The sequence below is a fragment of the Nicotiana sylvestris genome, chromosome 3 (assembly GCF_000393655.2).
Source record: "Nicotiana sylvestris chromosome 3, ASM39365v2, whole genome shotgun sequence".
Classification (NCBI taxonomy): Eukaryota; Viridiplantae; Streptophyta; class Magnoliopsida; order Solanales; family Solanaceae; genus Nicotiana; species Nicotiana sylvestris.
Window position 1 is genome coordinate 124,252,536 of NC_091059.1, and position 18,997 is coordinate 124,271,532.

General features: G+C 40.4%; 1 protein-coding gene across 1 annotated transcript; it reads left to right on the forward strand.

Annotated features, from left to right (window-relative positions):
- The first annotated feature begins 548 nt into the window (after window positions 1-548).
- LOC138887976 (uncharacterized) lies at window positions 549-3,310 on the forward strand. Its single transcript, XM_070169769.1, has 4 exons — window positions 549-1,203; window positions 2,064-2,413; window positions 2,618-2,977; window positions 3,140-3,310. Exons 1-4 carry the CDS (start codon window positions 549-551, stop codon window positions 3,308-3,310), a joined length of 1,536 nt encoding a protein of 511 aa, XP_070025870.1.
- The last annotated feature ends 15,687 nt before the right edge of the window (window positions 3,311-18,997 follow it).

Below are 18,997 nucleotides of genomic sequence, written 5' to 3' on the forward strand. Positions count from 1 at the left end.
AAGGCTGGGTGGAGAAACTTATCACCACATTGAACATGTCAACTCAGTTAAGAAGGACACGTGGTGGAGTAGCAAAATAGAAATCATACTAGCATGGTCTGGGTATGAACCCGACAAAGGGCTTGGGAAGGAGCTCCAAGGCATTACCAAACCGATACAGTTGAAACGTTACGACACAACTTTTGGGTTGGGATATCCATACACCTGGCAAGAGTATGATGATTGGTTGCCTCTATGGCGTGGTCCTTATTACCCCCTCGAGCAGCCAATACAACACCGAAGTCAGACTTTTCACCAGGCCGATACAATATGGGGATCTATAGATGAAGAGACTTTGGCTGGGTTGAGAAACGTGTTCCTAGAAGACGAGAATATGGATTACAATGTGATAATTGAGTAGGAGGGGGAAGAAGGCCTCACCATTCAAACTGTGGGGAAGGGAGCTGTTCTTAAGAATTGGACCGCCACACCATCCCGGGTCCGTTGAGTTCCTGGCATTATTATTACTTTTCCTGATGAACCGATGGCGGTGACATGTAATTGAGACAATGCAATATAAGGATAGTGACTCAGAAGGAGAGGATGAAATACCTGAGAAAATTGTCAGAGAGGTTGAGAACTTTGAGAACAAACCTATTTCCAACATGGACGAAACCGAAGCAATCAATTCGGGAGACGTCGAAACCGTCAAAGAGACTCACATAAGCATTCACTTATCACCATCAGAGAAGGAAGAGTACATTCGTTTCCTGAAGAAATATGAGGATATCTTTGCATGGTCATATGATGACATGATCGGCCTGAGCGCATCCATAGTGGCTCATAAGTTGCCTACCAATCCAATGTGTCCTCCGGTGAAGCAGACACTCAGAAATTTCAAACCAGATATGAGCCTGAAAATCAATGAGGAAGTCACTAAGCAAATCAAAGCCAAAGTCCTCAGGGTAGTTGAGTACCCAACCTGGTTAGCCAATATTATACCGGTTCTGAAGAAAGATGGGAAGGTCAAGGTATGTGTTGACTATCAGGATTTAAATAGAGCAAGTCCCAAGGATGATTTTCCACTGCCAAATATACACATCCTGATCGACAATTGTGCCAAGCATGAACTCCAATCCTTTATAGATTGCTTCTCAAGTTATCACCAGATTTGGATGGATGAGGAAGACGTAGAGAAAATAGCTTTCATTACACCGTGGGAGTGTACTACTACAAGACGATGCCATTCAGTCTAAAGAATGCTGGGGCTTCTTATATGAGATCCATGACAACCATCTTCCATATCGATGCACAAGGAAATTGAGGTATATGTTGACGATGCCATCATCAAATCCAAGAAGGCCGCAGATCACATAGTAGACTTGAGAAAGTTCTTTGACATGCTAAGGAGGTGCAATCTGAAACTGAACCCCGCAAAATGTGCATTCGGGGTTCCCGCAGGAAAGCTATTGGGATTCATCGACAACTACCGAGGAATCGAGTTGGACCCATCCAAAGTCTAGGCTATCCAAGAGTTACCACCACCAAAGAGCAAAAAGTAATTGATGAGATTCCTAGGACGCCTCAACTACATCAGCCGCTTCATAGCACAATCCACGGTAATATGTGAACCCATTTTCAAAATGTTGCGGAAAGATGTTGAAACAAGTTGGACCGACGATTGTCAGAAAGCTTTTGGAAAAATTAAGGAATACCTGTCCACACCACTAGTCCTATTCCCGCTAGAACCTGGGAGACCTTTGCTACTCTATCTGTCTGTATTAGATGGAGCTTTCGGATGTGTTTTGGGACAACATGACAAAACAGAAAGAAAGTAGCAAGCCATATACTACTTTAGTTAGAAGTTCACACCTTATGAATCACGATACTCTCTACTGGTACGCACTTGTTGCGCTTTGACATGGACAACTTAGAAATTAAGGCATTACTTCTGTGGCTATACCACATACCTCATATCCAGGATGGACCCTCTGAAGTACATTTTTTAGAAGCCCATGCCAACCGGGAAGTTAGCCAAGTGGCAGCTATTGTTAAGTGAATTCGATATCGTCTATGTAATTCAGCGTTCAAAGGACAAGCATTGGCAAACCATCTTGCTGAAAATCTTGTAAGAGGAGAATACAAACCCTTGAAAACATATTTTCCTGATGAAGCAGTATCGTTCGTAGGAGAGGACATTGTTGAAGCCTACGACGGTTGGAGAATGTTCTTCGATGGGGCTGAAAACTATAAAGGAGTGGGCATTGGAGTAGTTTTGGTATCAGAAACAGGCCAACATCACTCGGTATCCACAAAGCTTAGGTTACCATGCACCAGCTATATGGCAGAATATGAGGCTTGCATTATGGGGCTCAATTTGAGCATCGATATGAATATACAAGAGTTTCTGGTAATTGGTGATTCAGATCTTTTGGTACATTAGGTTCAAGGAGAATGAGCTACGAAAAAGACCAAGATACTACCATACTTGTATCATGTGCAGGAATTGATGTAGAGATTCACAAAGATAGAGTTTAAATATGTTCTAAGTGTATAGAATGAGTTCGCAGAAGAAACGGATATTATGGAGGAGAATATTGATCCCATCCCAGTAAGAATCCATAATCAACTGGCTTAGTGTGCTCATATTGAAGAAGAAACGGATGGAAAACCTTGGTTCCACGATATCAAAGAATATTTGGCAAAAGGAGAATATCCAGAACAGGCAAGTCATACTCAGAAACGCACACTGCGGAGGTTGTCCAATCACTTCTTCCAAAATAGAGGGACCCTGTATAGAAGAATTCCTGATCTGGGGTTGTTACGGTGTGTTGACGCGAATGAGGCATCCAGATTGCTTGAGGAGATACATGCCGGAACTTGCAGACCACATATGAACGGTTTTGTTCAAGCCAAGAAGATACTCAGAGCTGGATATTTTTGGATGACCATGGAAACAGATTACATCCGGTACGTCCAGAAATGCCACCAATGCCAGGTACATGCAGACATGATAAGGGTACCACCAAACAAGCTCAATGCAACAAGTGCACCTTAGCCTTTTGCTGCCTGGGGAATGGACGTCATTAGTCCAATCGAGCCCACCACTTATAACGGGCACTAGTTCATTTTAGTGGCCTTCGATTACTTCACAAAATAGGTAGAGGCCGCATCTTACAAAGCTGTAACCAAGAAAGTCGTCGCAGATTTTGTCAAGGATCGTATTGTTTGCCGATTTAGGGTTCCAGAGTCCATTATCACTGATAATGCTGCCAATATCAACAGTGATTTGATGAAAGCCATTTGTGAAACCTTCAAAATCAGGCACTAAAACTCTACAACATACATGCCTCAAATGAATGGAGCCGTGGAAGCTGCCAATAAAAATATCAAGAAGATACTAAAGAAGATGGTAGAAAATCACAAACAATTGCAGGAGAAGTTACCCTTTGCCCTATTGGGATACCGTACTATGGTCTGCACATCAACTGAGGCAACTCCCTATTTATTATGGTACCGAAACTATCATTCTAGCCGAGGTAGAAATTCCTTATTTAAGGATTATACAGGAAGCCGAACTCAGTGATGCAGAATGGATTAGGAGCCGCTATGAGCAACTATCCCTCATAGACAGAAAAAGAATGAATGCAGTATGTCATGGTCAGCTTTATCAGAACAAAATGTCCAGAGCTTTCAACAAAAGGGTCAGACCAAGACAATTCGCACCGGGGCAGCTGGTGCTGAAGTGGATCTTCCCGCATCAGGATGAAGCCAAAGGGAAATTCTCACCCAACTGGTAAGGTCCTTACATGGTTCACCGGGTGCTAACAGGAGGAGCATTCATACTTGCAGAAATGGACGGAGAAGTTTGGTCAAAACATATCAATTCAGATACAGTCAAGAGATACTATGCTTAGATTGTCTATATTCCTTCATCTAATGTAACTGAACTACGCTTGACCTGATTCCTGTTTAAGAGGGGATACGTAGGCAGCCCTGTGGGTTAGGTCATATCTTAATAAAATTTTCATTTCCCCCAGAACCAAAAACTGGGGCAGAATTTTGAGGAGGACCCTCAAAATTTCGGACCAAGTCCAGCCAATGCCATCATATGCCAGACAGTCAAAAATCGATTAAGTAACTAGGGCAGAATTTTGAGAAGGATTCTCAAAATTCCAGAGCAGATCCAACAAACTTCGTTGCACGTAGAATGACCGAAGGATCAAACTAGGGCAGAATTTTGAGGAGGACACTCAAAATTCTATAGCAAGGAAGCTGCAATGTCTCTAAAAGTGTTACACTCATTAATTAATCTAATTTACTTGATGTTATATACCACTATGTTTTCTAAAACAACTCTATTTCATCAAGAAGTTCATATTTTCGAAAATTTTATTTCTATGACTGCCAGGTGTTACCCAGTGTAACTCAAACAAGGCCTCCAGAACAGAGCAAAGCAAAGAAAGCAGATAAGGGCACAAACCAACCTCCCCTACAAAAATTTATGATTTTTCTATGAATGCAGGCACAGTAAGTATAACAGGAGCATTCCCAAATATACACATATCCAAATTCACCATCCTCATAACAATCAGGCCATCAGACGCAAATATATCTCCAACTAAGAAATATTATACCCCTATTTGCTACTTTTTCACCGTATAAGGCTAAGCATTGCCTTCTCCTTGCATGAGGCTAAGCCCTGCCTCCACATTTTCATAAGGCTAAGCATTGCCTTCTCTTTGCATGAGACTAAGCCTTGTCTCAAATCTTGCATGAGGCTAAGCCCTGCCTCCACATTTACATAAGGCTAAGCATTGCCTTCTCTTTGCATGAGACTAAGCCCTGTCTCAAATCTTGCATGAGGCTAATCCCTACCTCCCTATCTAACAAGGCTAAGCATTGCCTTCTCTTTGCATGAAACTAATCCCTGTCTCAAATCTTGCATGAGGCTAAGCCCTTCCTCCACATTTGCATAAGGCTAAACATTGCCTTTTCTTTGCATAAGACTAAGCCCTGTCTTAAATCTTGCATGAGTCTTAGCCCTGCCTCCATATTTGCATAAGGCTAAGCATTGCCTTCTCTTTGCATGAGACTAAGCCATGTCTCAAATATTACATGAGGCTAATCCCTACCTCCTTATTTGCATAAGGCCAAGCACTGCCTTCTCATGAGACTAAGCCTTGTCTTCCTCTACATAAGTGTTGTTCTATTCTAAAACTTTGCATTATCTTCTTCTATCGGGGCTAAGCTCTGCCCCCAAAACTCTGCGCAAGACTAAGCTTTGTCTTGTTATTACCTTTGACATCATGTCACTGCATTTCATGGACTGGTACATAGCCAATTTATCCAAAGGCATCATAGTCTAAAGGCATCATCCTAATAGCCTGAAGACACCATGTCATGCCCTGATGATCTCTCAAAATTGAACATCATTATTCAAAGGCGTCATTGTTCAGAGGCACCATTCTCATGTTCCGAGAACATCATTTCATGGCTTGCGAATTCCCTATTTCATGATTCATGGCCCAGATGGTCTAAGAACATCATCTTCATCGTCCAAAGACAACCTTCATGGTCCAAAGAGAATTTGCATCATGTTTAAATATTTGCAATAATCTATATACTTGCATGCATTGTGTTTTAAGTTTTGTAGGTAATCCAAGAGGTGATTGTTCTTCAAATGGGAGCAACCTTCCCCCCGGTTTCCACTCATACCATCCACACCGTTTCCATTATCTCAAACATAATCGACTCCCATCAATTACTCGCCTTTACCCACGATTATTCAGATACCTACCTTGTGATACACCCGTTACACTTCAGAATCACATTCATAACTCCACATAAAGCCATCTGATACTATCCTTCACAAAAAGAACCTTTTCTGAAACTTGCTACCATTCCTATAACAAATCTATCGACTTCATTCACTGGTTGATCCAGAACTACACATGACCTGATTCCTGTAAAACTAGGAATATGTAGGCAGCTCAGAGACTAGGGTTCGACCTCTATTTTTCAAAATATCCCATTAGGTCAAAATCGGTCATCATTTCTTTACCCGAAAACTCTTTCATCATTCCTAGGTAAAGAGGGGCAGCTGTTGATACCTAATTTTTCCCTTATATATTTCAAAATGCATATACACTTTCAAAATAGTGCATGAACATCAACCAGTATTTTTCATAATTTTTGTGTAATTTTTAAAAGGATTTTAATTAATTTATTCTATCATTTTATTATATAAGTAATTACTAACTGCATCACAAACAAGTTTTATAATAATTTTATTGCTTAATTTTATCATTTATATTTATATTGGGCTTTAATTATTTCATGAATAGCCATATGTACATGTTAGGGTTATAATTGCAATAATTTTGCAATTATACCCCCTAAACCCTACCCATAATCTCAAATACGCCGCCTCTGAATGCTCTCCTCCTCTATTCTCTCTCGGACGCTCTCAAACCCTAGAGCGTCGTCACTCAAAATCCTTCCCAAATCCTTTTGATTCCCAACCGGATATGGAATCATTTGGGGATCATCGCCTTATCCGACCTCCTACCTCTACTGGTTGTTCTATTTTCATGTTACTTGATGGGATCTCAAAGTATTCAAACCAGATTTAGTTTAAATCTCTCATTTTTTTTATTAATCCACATATATTCAACCCTATGTCTGTGAGTACTATCACTTTCGTATTTTCATGACTTCCAATCTCTGGTTCAAACCAGATTTTCCGCCTCTATTCATTTTTTTATATAAACTTAGTTATCTTTGGTTGAATCTGTTAAATCTTTTTAGATCTGAAAGGTTTTGAGTTTCTTTGATATTTTTCCTTTAAGACTTTTCTGTTTTTTCTATTATTGTCAACCTATTTCATCGTTCCCTAAAAGCTAGGGTTTCTATCTTTCTAAGAAATTTCTGCAAAATGTTTTAAACGTTTAGGCATTTTTCAACTCTGATTTTTCTCTTTTCTTCTTTCGACTGATCTTACTAGGTTTCATCTCTATGGCTTTACACCTTAGGGTTTTCAATTATCTGACTGTTGGTTTTACCCGCTTACCTAGCTTTGGCAAGTAACGTGTTAATTGATTTACTTACCTAAATTATGGTTGAATTTAGTACCCGTATTTCCTTATTAAAGTTTGTACTTGTTCTTACCCTATTTATGTATCCGTATTACTGGCTTGATTTTGTATTCTGATTCTTCATTGATTCTGGAAACTAGTTATTACCTTATTTAACCTTATTCTTAATTACTGATTCATTCCGTGTGAGATTTTCCTTAAAATAAGTGGTACTTATTTGATTTTGTCCCCTTAATTGATTCATGACTGATTATTAATTGATTTTTCATACCTTATGTATGTGTGATTGGTTTATTACCTTATGTGTCCTACTCTATTGCATGCTATAAAAACCCTTCATTATTCTGATTTTAGACAGACAGACTCAGACACCTCTACACGCACACACTCAAGAAAGATATAGAAACATACAAAAACTTTTGTTCACACACACTCTCCACTATAGTTCTTTTTGTTACTTGTGGTTGCTGCACTGTTTAGCCAGTTGAAAGCCAAGGCTAGGCTATTGGATTCAACTTACCTTCACCTTCCTGTCTGTTATCTCTTAACTGGTATGCCCCTATTTCTATTACCATGATCTTTTCTATGTGCCATGTGTATAATTCTGCTTTGATACTTGCCTCTTAGCCATCTCTTTCTCAACTATTATGCTTCGTTTCATATTCTTTATGCTCTATATGATTAGTTCACTTTGAACCTCAACACGTGCATGTTTATGTGCTTCTTGTTTATTTTCACCAGTATGCTTTAGTCTTGTTACCTCGGCTGGGTGGTTAGTGTTCTAACATGCTCTTATTTTGCCCTATGTTTCTCTTAACTAGCCTAACTTAGGTCATATACTATTCTATGTCACATCATGTTCCTATTTGATCCATGACACTTATTTACCCAGTCCTCAATTAACATGCCCCAACTCTTGTCCTGTTTTATGTGCCCCTGATCAACCCATGGTTTCTATGTATTTCTTTCAGTAATGTGTTTTAGATTATCACTACCTTTTCTATATGGTTCTGATTACCCATTTGACTTTAGCATGTTTCTATCTGTTAAACACATATCTATATGATTCCATTAGGTAATAATTAATGGACTAAAAAAGCTCAAGCAATGTGAAACCTTGTTTGTGACTCTGTTTTGTCTATGATTTCAGTATTCCTATTTGCTTAACTACTGATAACTAAGTCTAAATCAATCTGATGAACTATGGTCCTATTCTATTTGCAACATGTTCTTATTCACTTCTGAAAATAAACTGTTCTTTTTTAAACCACCCTACACTTGTATACTGTTTTCCAACTTTTAATCTTATTTAACTAGAGTCCTGCCACCCCTAATGTGAGCACTGCTTCGGGTCCATGAGACTCCTCTGAACTCTGACATATTGGGCTGGTTTTCAAATCCTTTGGTGAATTTTGTTGAACATCTGATTCTGGTGTGAGCATTCCCCGGAGTCCCTGAGGCCCTTAGGAACTTTGAGACATTAGAAACCAGTCTTATGTGTTATGGATGGGCTACCACTCTGCTCAGAGGTGCTATGTTTGAAGGCTTGGTTCCAGATTGATGTTGAGCCTATGAAGGCTCCAAGGCTCCATATAGTATAGTGATTTTCATTATGTAATTTATTTACACTGGTCTGTAATAATAATTCTTGTAAAAACAGATATCGGGGTTATTAGTAAAAGCTGGGAGGGATTTTTATATATCTCTATTGGAATTGGGTAGAGAACCTACCTATAGGACTTGATTATGCTGGTATTGTATTATTGTTTTGACTCTGTGCTGCACATTTACATATTAGAAATCATGTTATAGTGCTTTATGTTTATTTCTGTACATTAGATATCCTGTTTATAGGACTTGCACGTATTTTTCAATCCAATATGCATTAGTAACCATGTGTGTAGGCTCTTGACTGTTTGGATAATCATTTTTCTGTCAATGCAATCCAAGAATTCTGCTTATGCATGAATATTAGAGATCATGCCTATAGGAACTGAAGTCATCTATATACTATGCCTATAAGGTTTCAAATTGATTTATGCATTCAGATACTATGCCTATAAAGTTTTAAATTAATTTCTGCATTTAGATACCATGCCTATAAGGTTTCAAATTAATTTCTGCATGTAGATACCATGCCTATAACGTTTTAAGATCAGTTTCTGCACTTAGATATCATACCTATAGGGAATGCATATAAAGTCAGTCTTCTGCATCATAAAATAATGCTTGCAATCAGTCCTATCACTTAGAAACCATGACTATAAGGTCTAAAGATAAAATCAACTTGTGAAAATCAGTAATTATTTACAGCTTAGATACCATGCTAATAGCGTTCTGACCGACTATCACTTGGGCAAACCTATAGGACAGTTAAAACTTGAGATTACAATTGTGATTTTCTTGCTGCTTGAAACGTGTTCAGATTCATTAAGTGATAAAATCAGTAGGCAAACTGATAAGTATTCACTGCCTCGCTTAAATAAAACTATTGTCTATTCTGATTATACTCATTTAGATATACTGCCTATAAGACTCTTAAACTTATAAAATTGCTTGTCTGAAGGGCATGCACTTGCTTTGTGTCTGTTTGTGAAGGTAAATATGAGCCCTTAAGTGATCTTTTATATGACAGTCCTACCTGTTTTGTTTGTCGCCTAGTTTTCTCCTTTTAAACACCATGGGTGAGTCTAGAACCACCTTAAATAGAGGTCCTAAACACCTCCAGGGCCATAGATAAGGGACGGGTAATGCATGCATAAGGCACATACTAGATGCTATTAGAACGCTTAGGTAACAATAATTAAGGGGAGGTAATCGGGTAGTAAATGATATGATAACCTATGCGCTAATGCTACGCGTAACATCTCTATTTGAGGAAGGTCACCGGGTATTGCATAGAAGTGATCCTATAGGCTAAAAAACCTAGGGCCCCATTACTCATTGTTTTAAAGGAATATCTATTTATCTGCTTATAAGACTAATGCACTTAAATTCAATTTGGCCGGGACCCACCATTATGGACCTCGAGGGGTGCCTAACACCTTCTCCTCAAGGTAATTTCGAGCCCTTACCCAATCTCTGGTAATGCAAACTGATTTCATGAGATGATTGTTCTAGGTGCGGTAATGCACCTTAATCTGTTAGGTGATGACTCTTCAAATCTCACACCCAATTCCCAAAAAGAAAGGAGTTGTCCCCAAAATGTCGAAACCCGGACTCCGCGAGAAAAAAAGGGGCGCAACACAGAATATTAAATGATTTATAAAGCTTAATTTTTACTGAATCATACCTTAAGTTTTGGGGCTTCATCATTGACCTTAGAATCAATAACTAATGAGACTCTAAGTTTTTGAAAATCTTATCTGTCACGACCCAATTCTACTATAGATCGTGATGGCGCCCAGCACCACCGCTAGGCAAGCCGACAATGAACTAACCACATGATTTCTCTTTTTAATAGATTGTTCAAGTGACTAAACTTCCCTTAATTTAAAAGTTTTAAGTAATGATAGATTTTAAATAATAAGATGAAAGCAACTGAGTGCAATCATAACCATAGTAACACAATCCAAAATCATAAGTCTACTAGTGTGTGCCAAGATCCGGTATTACAAGTGTATGAGTATTCTAGTAGAATATACAAAAGAATACTATTCTACTATCTGAAGTGAAATAGACAAAAAAATATAATAAAAGAAAGACTTTGGTTGCTGCAGAACAGCTCGGAAGGCAGCTCACCGTCAAGTCTCAAAGTGGAAGTCAAGTGTGCGCGTTGGACTGATATCCAGATGTACCTGTCTCAGATCCTGCACTTTTAACTGTAGAAGTGTAGCATGAGTACATAAACAATATGTACTCAGTAAGTATCTAGTCTAACCTCGAAGAAGTAGTAACGAAGGGTCGACTTCGACACTTATTATGGGCCAACAATGTAATAATGTGAAATTCTAATTAAAACATGATAGATATTGTTACTCCCTACAATATTACTTCGATGTTACGTCCAACAGTACTATATTATGATGATATTACGCCTTGCAGTACTACATTACGATGATGTTATGTTTTGCAGTATTAAATTATGACAATATTTCACCCTGTAGTATTGTACGTTGGATTTGTTGTAAGGTAATTGATATCAACCCAAGAAAAAGATTTTTGGAAATTATAAGAATTATGCTATTTTAAACAAGTGATGAGTAAATTCGTGAAGGTGAGAGGGGAAGCTAAATCAAAGAAAATGAGTTTTGTCAAAGTTTGGCATTGTGGGATAAAATGTGGCCTGAGCTAAAATACTCGGTATTTATGGATTAGTACCATACAAGGTACCACATGGCTATGATAGTAAGATGTATAAGGTATGTTAAAAGCGAGTAGTATTTTAAGTAAGTTGAGATAATTCTTAATTATGCGGAAAATTGATTAATTACCGGGTAACGGGACATTACCCAATTAACTAATAAGTGGATAAAAATTAATAAAATTACACCCAAGTAACATGGCATCTAGCCACATTGTTTAGGTGGCAAAATACACCTTCATTTAATTCTCAAAATAGTAAATACTTTCCATAACATAATATTCATTCTTTCAAAAAAAAGGTTTCTTACAACTAAACCAAGTGTTAGTCATTTTGCAGAAACATATTTCAACCAAATCCAAAACATCAACTTCAAAGCTTTCAATAAGAGATTAATTTCTCATATCTTGACATCAAGGTCACAAGCAGAACGCTAGAAACGTTCATAAAATTCAAGCTCCTACAAGATATTAACAACGAGATTCTCACAATAAAATTCTCCTACGAAGAATATTATACGGAGTTTTCCTTATCCCGGGTATGTTAAGGCTAAGGCCTTATTTCATTTTGCATGATCTCGTCATTACACGAGTTTGTTAATGAAGAATAAAGAAAAATTCATATCCCGGAATTTACCTATATTTTGCTAGTCTCGCAAATTACGTATATTTTCCTAATTTTGTAAGTTACAATATTCTCCTTATCGAGACTTCATATTCAATTGAGTATTTTCTTCTTCCAGCCAAGAGATCAGAGAGTTTATATATACAGTATTAAAGTATTTTCATTACCATCAAGCTATAATCGATGGGCAGGCACCTATTGGGAAACCTCTGATCAGATGGTAGGTTATATACCGAGCCTACAGTGGCTGAGCTCCTATGAGCGAGCCCAGTTGGTCGAGATACAGAGCCTAGTATGGCCGAGCGCCTATGAGCGAGTCTACTACGGTATAGCAGTTCTATATATATACCGAGCCTTATAGGGCCGATGTGACGACCAGACCGGTTGTTTTAAGAATTTATGCCTCGATCACCTATTAACTGCTTTCCCCGAGTTTATTTATGCTATTTTGATTGCCGGGATGTTCGGTTTTGAGTTTTAGAGAGTTTTGGGACACTTAGTCCCTAAATGAGAGCATAAGTGTTGGAAAGTTGACCGTAGTCGGAACAGTATGAAGGTTGCCTTAGAATGGAAATTTGATGGTTTCGTTAGCTCCATTGGGTGATTTTGGCCTTAGGAGCATGCTCAGAATGTATTTTGGAGGTCCGTAGCTAATTTAGGCTTGAAATGCCGAAAGTTAAATTTTTGAAGTTTCCAGTTCGATAGTGAGATTTTGATCCGAGGGTCAGAATGGAATTCCGGAAGTTGGGGTAGCTCCGTAGTGTTTAATGAGACATGTGTGCAAAATTTCAAGTCATTCGGATGAGGTTTAATAGACTTTTTGATCAAAGCGTATTTTTAGAGTTTTTAAAATTCTTAGGCTTGAATCCGATAAAAATAGGTGTTTTGATGTTGTTTTGACTGTTCCGAAGGTTGGAAAAAATTTAAATGATGTTTTAGGATTGGTTGGCAGGTTTGGTTGAGGTCTCGGGGGCCTCGGGTGAGTTTTGGGTCATCAATCGGACCATTTCATGATGTTTGAAGTTCCAGAAAAATGTTGTGTGTGTTGCATACCAGTTGTTCTTCGCGTTCGTGAAGGATTAGTATGGGTGCTAAAGGTTTGGCCTTCGCATTCATGAGGGGGGTCCCGCGTTTACGAAGGACTGGGGTCTTTGAACTACGCGTTCGCGAGAAGGTTGCCGCGTTCACGATGGGCTGGGAAGTTGAGCCATTTTTATCAAAACTAGAGTTTGAGAGCTCGGATTTGAGCGAGATTTTGAGGGATTTCCAGAGATATCAATTGGGTAATGATTCCTTACTCCTTTTGCTTATAACCTATTAATCTAAACATGAATTCATCATTTAATTTTGGATTGGAGATGAAAATTGGGGAAAAGTTGGAAGAAAGTTCTTAGACCTAGAATTCGATTTTTTGATTGGGAATTTGACCTTGGATTTGAATAATTTTGGTATGCATGAACTCGTGAGAGCGTGAGGATTCTAAAAATATAAATTTTACCCAATTCCGAGATGTGGGCCCTTGGGGTGTTTTGGTCATTTTACCTAATTTCGCATATTATCTTAGAATTTCTTTGTAGAATCAGTTATTTGAAGTGTTATTTATATTATGCAATTGAATTGAATAGATTTGGGCCATTTGGAGTCGAGTACTCGTGGCAAGAGCGTGGTTTCAGATTGATTTGAGTTGGTTCTAGGTAAGTGGCTTGCCTAACCTTGTGGAGGGGACCTTTCCCCCTAGGATTTGGTATATTTGGTAATTGAAATGCCTTGTACATGAGGTGACGAGTGCGTACTTGTGCTAATTGTTGGAAATCCGGTTTTCATTTAGTAATTACTAGTATGTTTCCTTTCCTATTTTTGTTACTTTCACCATTACGCATGTTGTTAGCTTAGGAAAGTGTGTCTAAGTGATTTAATTGCTTTATTTGTTCAAACTGGCTAACCTGAATTCTGTGCAACATGCTAAACTAGAATTAGTTGTCGCCTTAATATGAAATTTGCCATTTCTGAATATTTTCCTGTTGTTGCTATGTATTTACATTGGGACTACGGATGTGGGATTCCGGTAGATCCCCCTTGTTTGTTTATTTGGGACTACGGATGTGGGATTCCGGTAAATCCCCCTGCACAGTTATATGGAACTATGGGATTGCACCCAATAGATTCCTCTAGTACTGGGTATTTACATTTAGGGACTACGTAACGAGATTCCAGTAGATCCCCAACGCATTATGAGTTGGACTCCGGGACGACACCCGGGAGATCCACTGGACATTTACATTTGGGGGCTACAGGACGGTATCCTGGTGGATCCCGGGTTGTTATCTCTATGTTGAGTTGTGTTCCCTCGGTGATTATTTTGTCTCTGTTCTAGTTGTTGTTGCTCTTTCTATTCTATGTTAATTCTTATTGTGGCACTTAATTATACTGTCTTGTTCTACACTGTTATACTTTGTATTTTATTTAACCTCAGTAGGGCCTTGACCTTCCTCGTCACAACCCGACCAAAGTTAGGCTTGGCACTTACTGAGTACCGTTGTGGTGTACTCATGCCCTTTCTGCGCATGTTTTTCATGGGCAAATCTAGGTACCTTGACTCAGACTTACCATCCTTGAGGCGAGGCGACCGTTCGGAGACTTTGAGGTATATCTGCCATGTCCGCAGATTGAGGAGTCTCTCTCCACTCTCTCTTATAGTTATCGCCCTTCTGTATTTATTTTGTTTTAGACTATTCTGGAGTTAGAGCACTATGTAGTGATCCTTAGCTTGTGATTCATGGGTTTTCGGGTCTTGGAGATATGTATTGGTTTCTGAGAGTTAAACTTTGTGTATGCCGAGAAGCACTTTTAAACATTGTATTATTTATTCTGTTTTAAATTGTTTTACTTCCGCAAATTGGTTTATTTTCCGCAATTTAGGCTTACCTAGTCGTAGGGACTAGGTGCCATCACGATGGTTCACGGAGGGCAAACCGGGGTCGTGACAAGTTGGTATTAGAGCTCTAGGTTCATAGGAGTCATGAATCACAAGCTGGTTTATTAGAGTTTCGCTGATCAGTACAGAGACGTCTGTACTTATCTACGAGACGCTATGCAGCCGTTAGGAAAATTCCACTTCATTTGATTTCCCTGTCGTGCGAGATTTTTTACATCACGAATCCTAAACCTCTATCTTCCATTGTCTCACAGATGGTGAGGACACGTGCTACCAGAGTTGATCAGACACCCGTACCACCTGCGAGAGCTGTCAGAGGTTGGGGCCGGGGTAGAGGTCGAGGACGCGCACACGGTGCAGCTACAACACCTGCGCAAGCTGCCATCGAGGTACCACCAGTAGATCCAGCCAGAGCCCAGGCACCTGATACACCTACTAATACTACTACTCCAGCACTTCAGGAGACTCTGGCATAGTTAATGAGCATGTACACCACTTTGGCTCAGGTAGGGTTGCTTCCCTTTGCTGCAGCTACATCTCAGGCCGGGGGAGGAGCACAGACTCCCGGCGCCCGCACTCTTGAGCAGCGAGTGCATACTGATCAGGTCTCTGAGATTATTCCTGTACAGCTTGCAGTCTGAGATCAGCTCGAGGACATGGCAGCGGCTTCCGAGGAGGAGCAGCTAAGGCTTGAGATATTCAAGAGGTACAATCCTCCTGTATTCAGTGGTTTAGCATCGTACGATGCTCTTGAATTTCTAGATGAGAGTTACCACATTCTCCATACCATGGGTATATCATGATCGAGCGGGGTTTCCTTCACTACTTTCTAGCTTTGAGGAGCTTCCTATGAGTGGTGGCACACCTATGAGTTAGATAGTTCGGATGAGGCTGCTTTGCTGACTTGGACTCAGTTTTCAGAGCTATTCCTGAGAGAGTATGTTCCTCAGAGCCTCAGGGACACATGGCACGTAGAGTTTGAGCATTTGCGCCAGGGTACTTTGACTGTCTCACAGTATGCTATCTGTTACACCAGTTTGGCTAGGCATGCACCAACCTTGGTTTCTACTGTTCGCGAGAGGGTTCACTAGTTTATTGAGGGCCTTATTCCTAGAATCAGGTCTAACATGTCTTGTGAGTTGGAGATGTATATTTCTTAATAGCAGGTGGTGAACATTGCTAGGAGGATTCAGGGTATGTATGCTAGGGAGAGAGAGGAGAGGGAGGCCAAGAGGTCTCAAGAGTCAGGCCATTTCTCTAGTGCTCGTGCCCCAGCAGCAGGTTGTCATGGTAGGGGTTATATGAGCCTCCTTGTTCATTCGTCTCTTCCAGCAGCCAGTGGTATTCCATCTCCTCCTAGGCCTCAGGATCCTTATTATGCACCACCGGTATCTAGCGTGCCTCCTACGCTGGGTGCTTTCAGAGGTCAGTCCAGCAGACCTGGCCTGAGCTAGTCACAGACACCACGTCCTCCCAGATCTTGTTTTGAGTATGGTGACACACGTCATATGGTGAGGGACTACCCTAGACTTGGGAGGGGTGCACCTCCATAAACTTCTCATCCACAGCGTGCCCCGCAGAGTTCTCAGCCTATGGTTACAGCAAAAGTTGCTACCCCACCTGCTTAGCCAGCTAGAGGTGGAGGTCGGGGAGGTAGAGGTCGCCCTAGAGAGGGAGGCCAGGCCAGATATTATGCCCTTCCTGCCCGTACTGAGGCTGCTGCCTCCGATTCTGTCATCACAGGTATTATACTAGTTTGTCACAGAGATGCATCGATTCTATTCGATCCAGGCTCCACTTATTCTTATGTGTCTTCTTATTTTGCTCCATATTTGTGTGTATCTCGGGATTCTTTGAGTTCCCATGTTTATGTTTCTACTACTGTTGTAGATTATCTTATTGTGGACCGCATCTATCAGTCGTGTTTGGTTGCTCTTAGTGGTTTTAAGACTAGAGTCGATTTATTGTTGCTTAGCATGGTAGATTTTGACATTATCTTAGGCATGGACTGGTTGTCGCCCCATTATGCTATTCTTGATTGTCTTTCCAAAACCATGACGCTGGCTATTCCAGGTGTACCGCGTGTTGAGTAGAGGGGTACTTTAGATCACACTCCCAGTAGAGTTATCTCTTTTCTTAAAGCTCAGCGTATGGTTGAGAAGGGGTGTGACACGTATTTAGCTTATATGAGAGATGTCAGTATTGATACCCTTTCAGTTGATTCAGTTCCAGCAGTACGCGATTTTCCCGATGTGTTTCCAGTTGATCTTTCGGGCATGCCGCCTGATAGAGATATTGATATTGGCATTGATATGTTGCCGGGCACTCAATCCATTTCTATTCCTCTGTATTGTATGGCTCCTCCTGAGTTGAATGAGTTGAAGGATCAGTTATATGAATTGCTTAATAAGGGTTTTATTCGGCCCAGTATATCACCTTGGGGTGCTCTTGTCTTGTTTGTGAAGAAAAAAGATGGTTCTATGCATATGTGTATTGATTATCGCCAATTGAACAAGGTTACAGTGAAAAATCGTTATCCTTTGCCTCATATTGATGATCTGTTTGACCAGCTTCAGGGCGCATGGGTGTTTTCTAAGATTGACTTGCGCTCAGGTTACCATCAGTTGAAGATTTGGGAGCCATATATCTCGAAGACTACTTTTAGGACTCGGTATGGTCATTACGAGTTCCTTGTTATGTCATTTAGGTTGATCATTTCCCCAACAACCTTTATGCATTTGATGCACAGTGTCTTCCGGCCGTATCTTGACCTGTTCGTCATTATCTTTATTGATGATATTCTGGTGTATTCCCGGAGTTGGGAAGATCATGAGTAGCACATGAGGACTGTGTTTCAGACTCTGAGAGAGAAGAAGTTATATGCTAAGTTCCCGAAATGTGAGTTTTGGTTGGATTCTATGGCATTCCTAGGCCACGTTGTATCAAGTGAGGGCATTTAGGTAGATCTGAAGAAAATAGAGGCCATGCAGAGTTGGCCCTGACCATCCTCAACTACGGAGATCTACAGTTTCCTTGGCTTGGCGGGTTACTACTGTCGTTTTATGGAGGGTCTTTCATCGATTGCAGTCCCCATGACCAGGTTGACCCAAAAGGGTGCTCCGTTCCAGTAGACAGAGGATTGTGAGGCGAGCTTTCAGAAACTCAAGACAACTTTGACCACATCCCCAATTTTGATACCACCTACAGGTTTGAGGTCTTATACGGTCTATTGTGATGCCTCGAGGATTGGCTTCGGAGCGGTATTGATGCAGGACAGTAGGGTGATTGCCTACACATCCAAACAGTTGAAGATACATGAGAAGAATTACCCTGTCCATGACCTTGACTTAGCTGCCATTGTTCACGTCCTGAAGATTTGGTGCCATTATTTATATGAGGTTTCCTGTGAGATTTATACTGAACATTAGAGCTTGCAGCACCTGTTCAAGCAAAAGGATATAAATTTGCGCCAAAGGAGGAGGTTAGAGTTGCTGAAGGACTATGAAATCACTATTTTGTATCACCCGGGCAAGGCCAATATGGTGGTCGATGCTTTGAGTCGCCGGGCAGAGAGTTTGGGGAGTTTGGCTTATTTACCAGCATCGGAGAGGCCTATGGCGATGGATATTCAGGCCTTAGTCAGCCAGTTTGTGAGATTGGATCTTTCGGAGCCTAGTCGGGTTCTAGCTTGCATGGTTTCTCGGTCTTCCTTATTTGATCGTATTAGGGAGCGACAATATGATGACCCTCATTTTCATGTCCTCAAGGACAAGGTTCAGTACAATGATGTCAGAGATGTGACTATTGGTGATGTTGGGGTTTTGATGATGAAGGGTCGGATTTGTGAAGCCAATGTTGATGGGCATCGGGAGTTGATTCAGGAGGAGGCCCATAGCTCGCGGTATTCCATTCATCTGGGTGTCGCGAAGATGTATCAGGATTTGAGGCAGCACTACTGGTAGAGACGGATGAAGAAAAATATAGTTGGATTTGTAGCTCGGTGCCTTAACTATCAGCAGGTAAAGTATGAGCACCAGAGACCGAGTGGGTTGCTTTAGC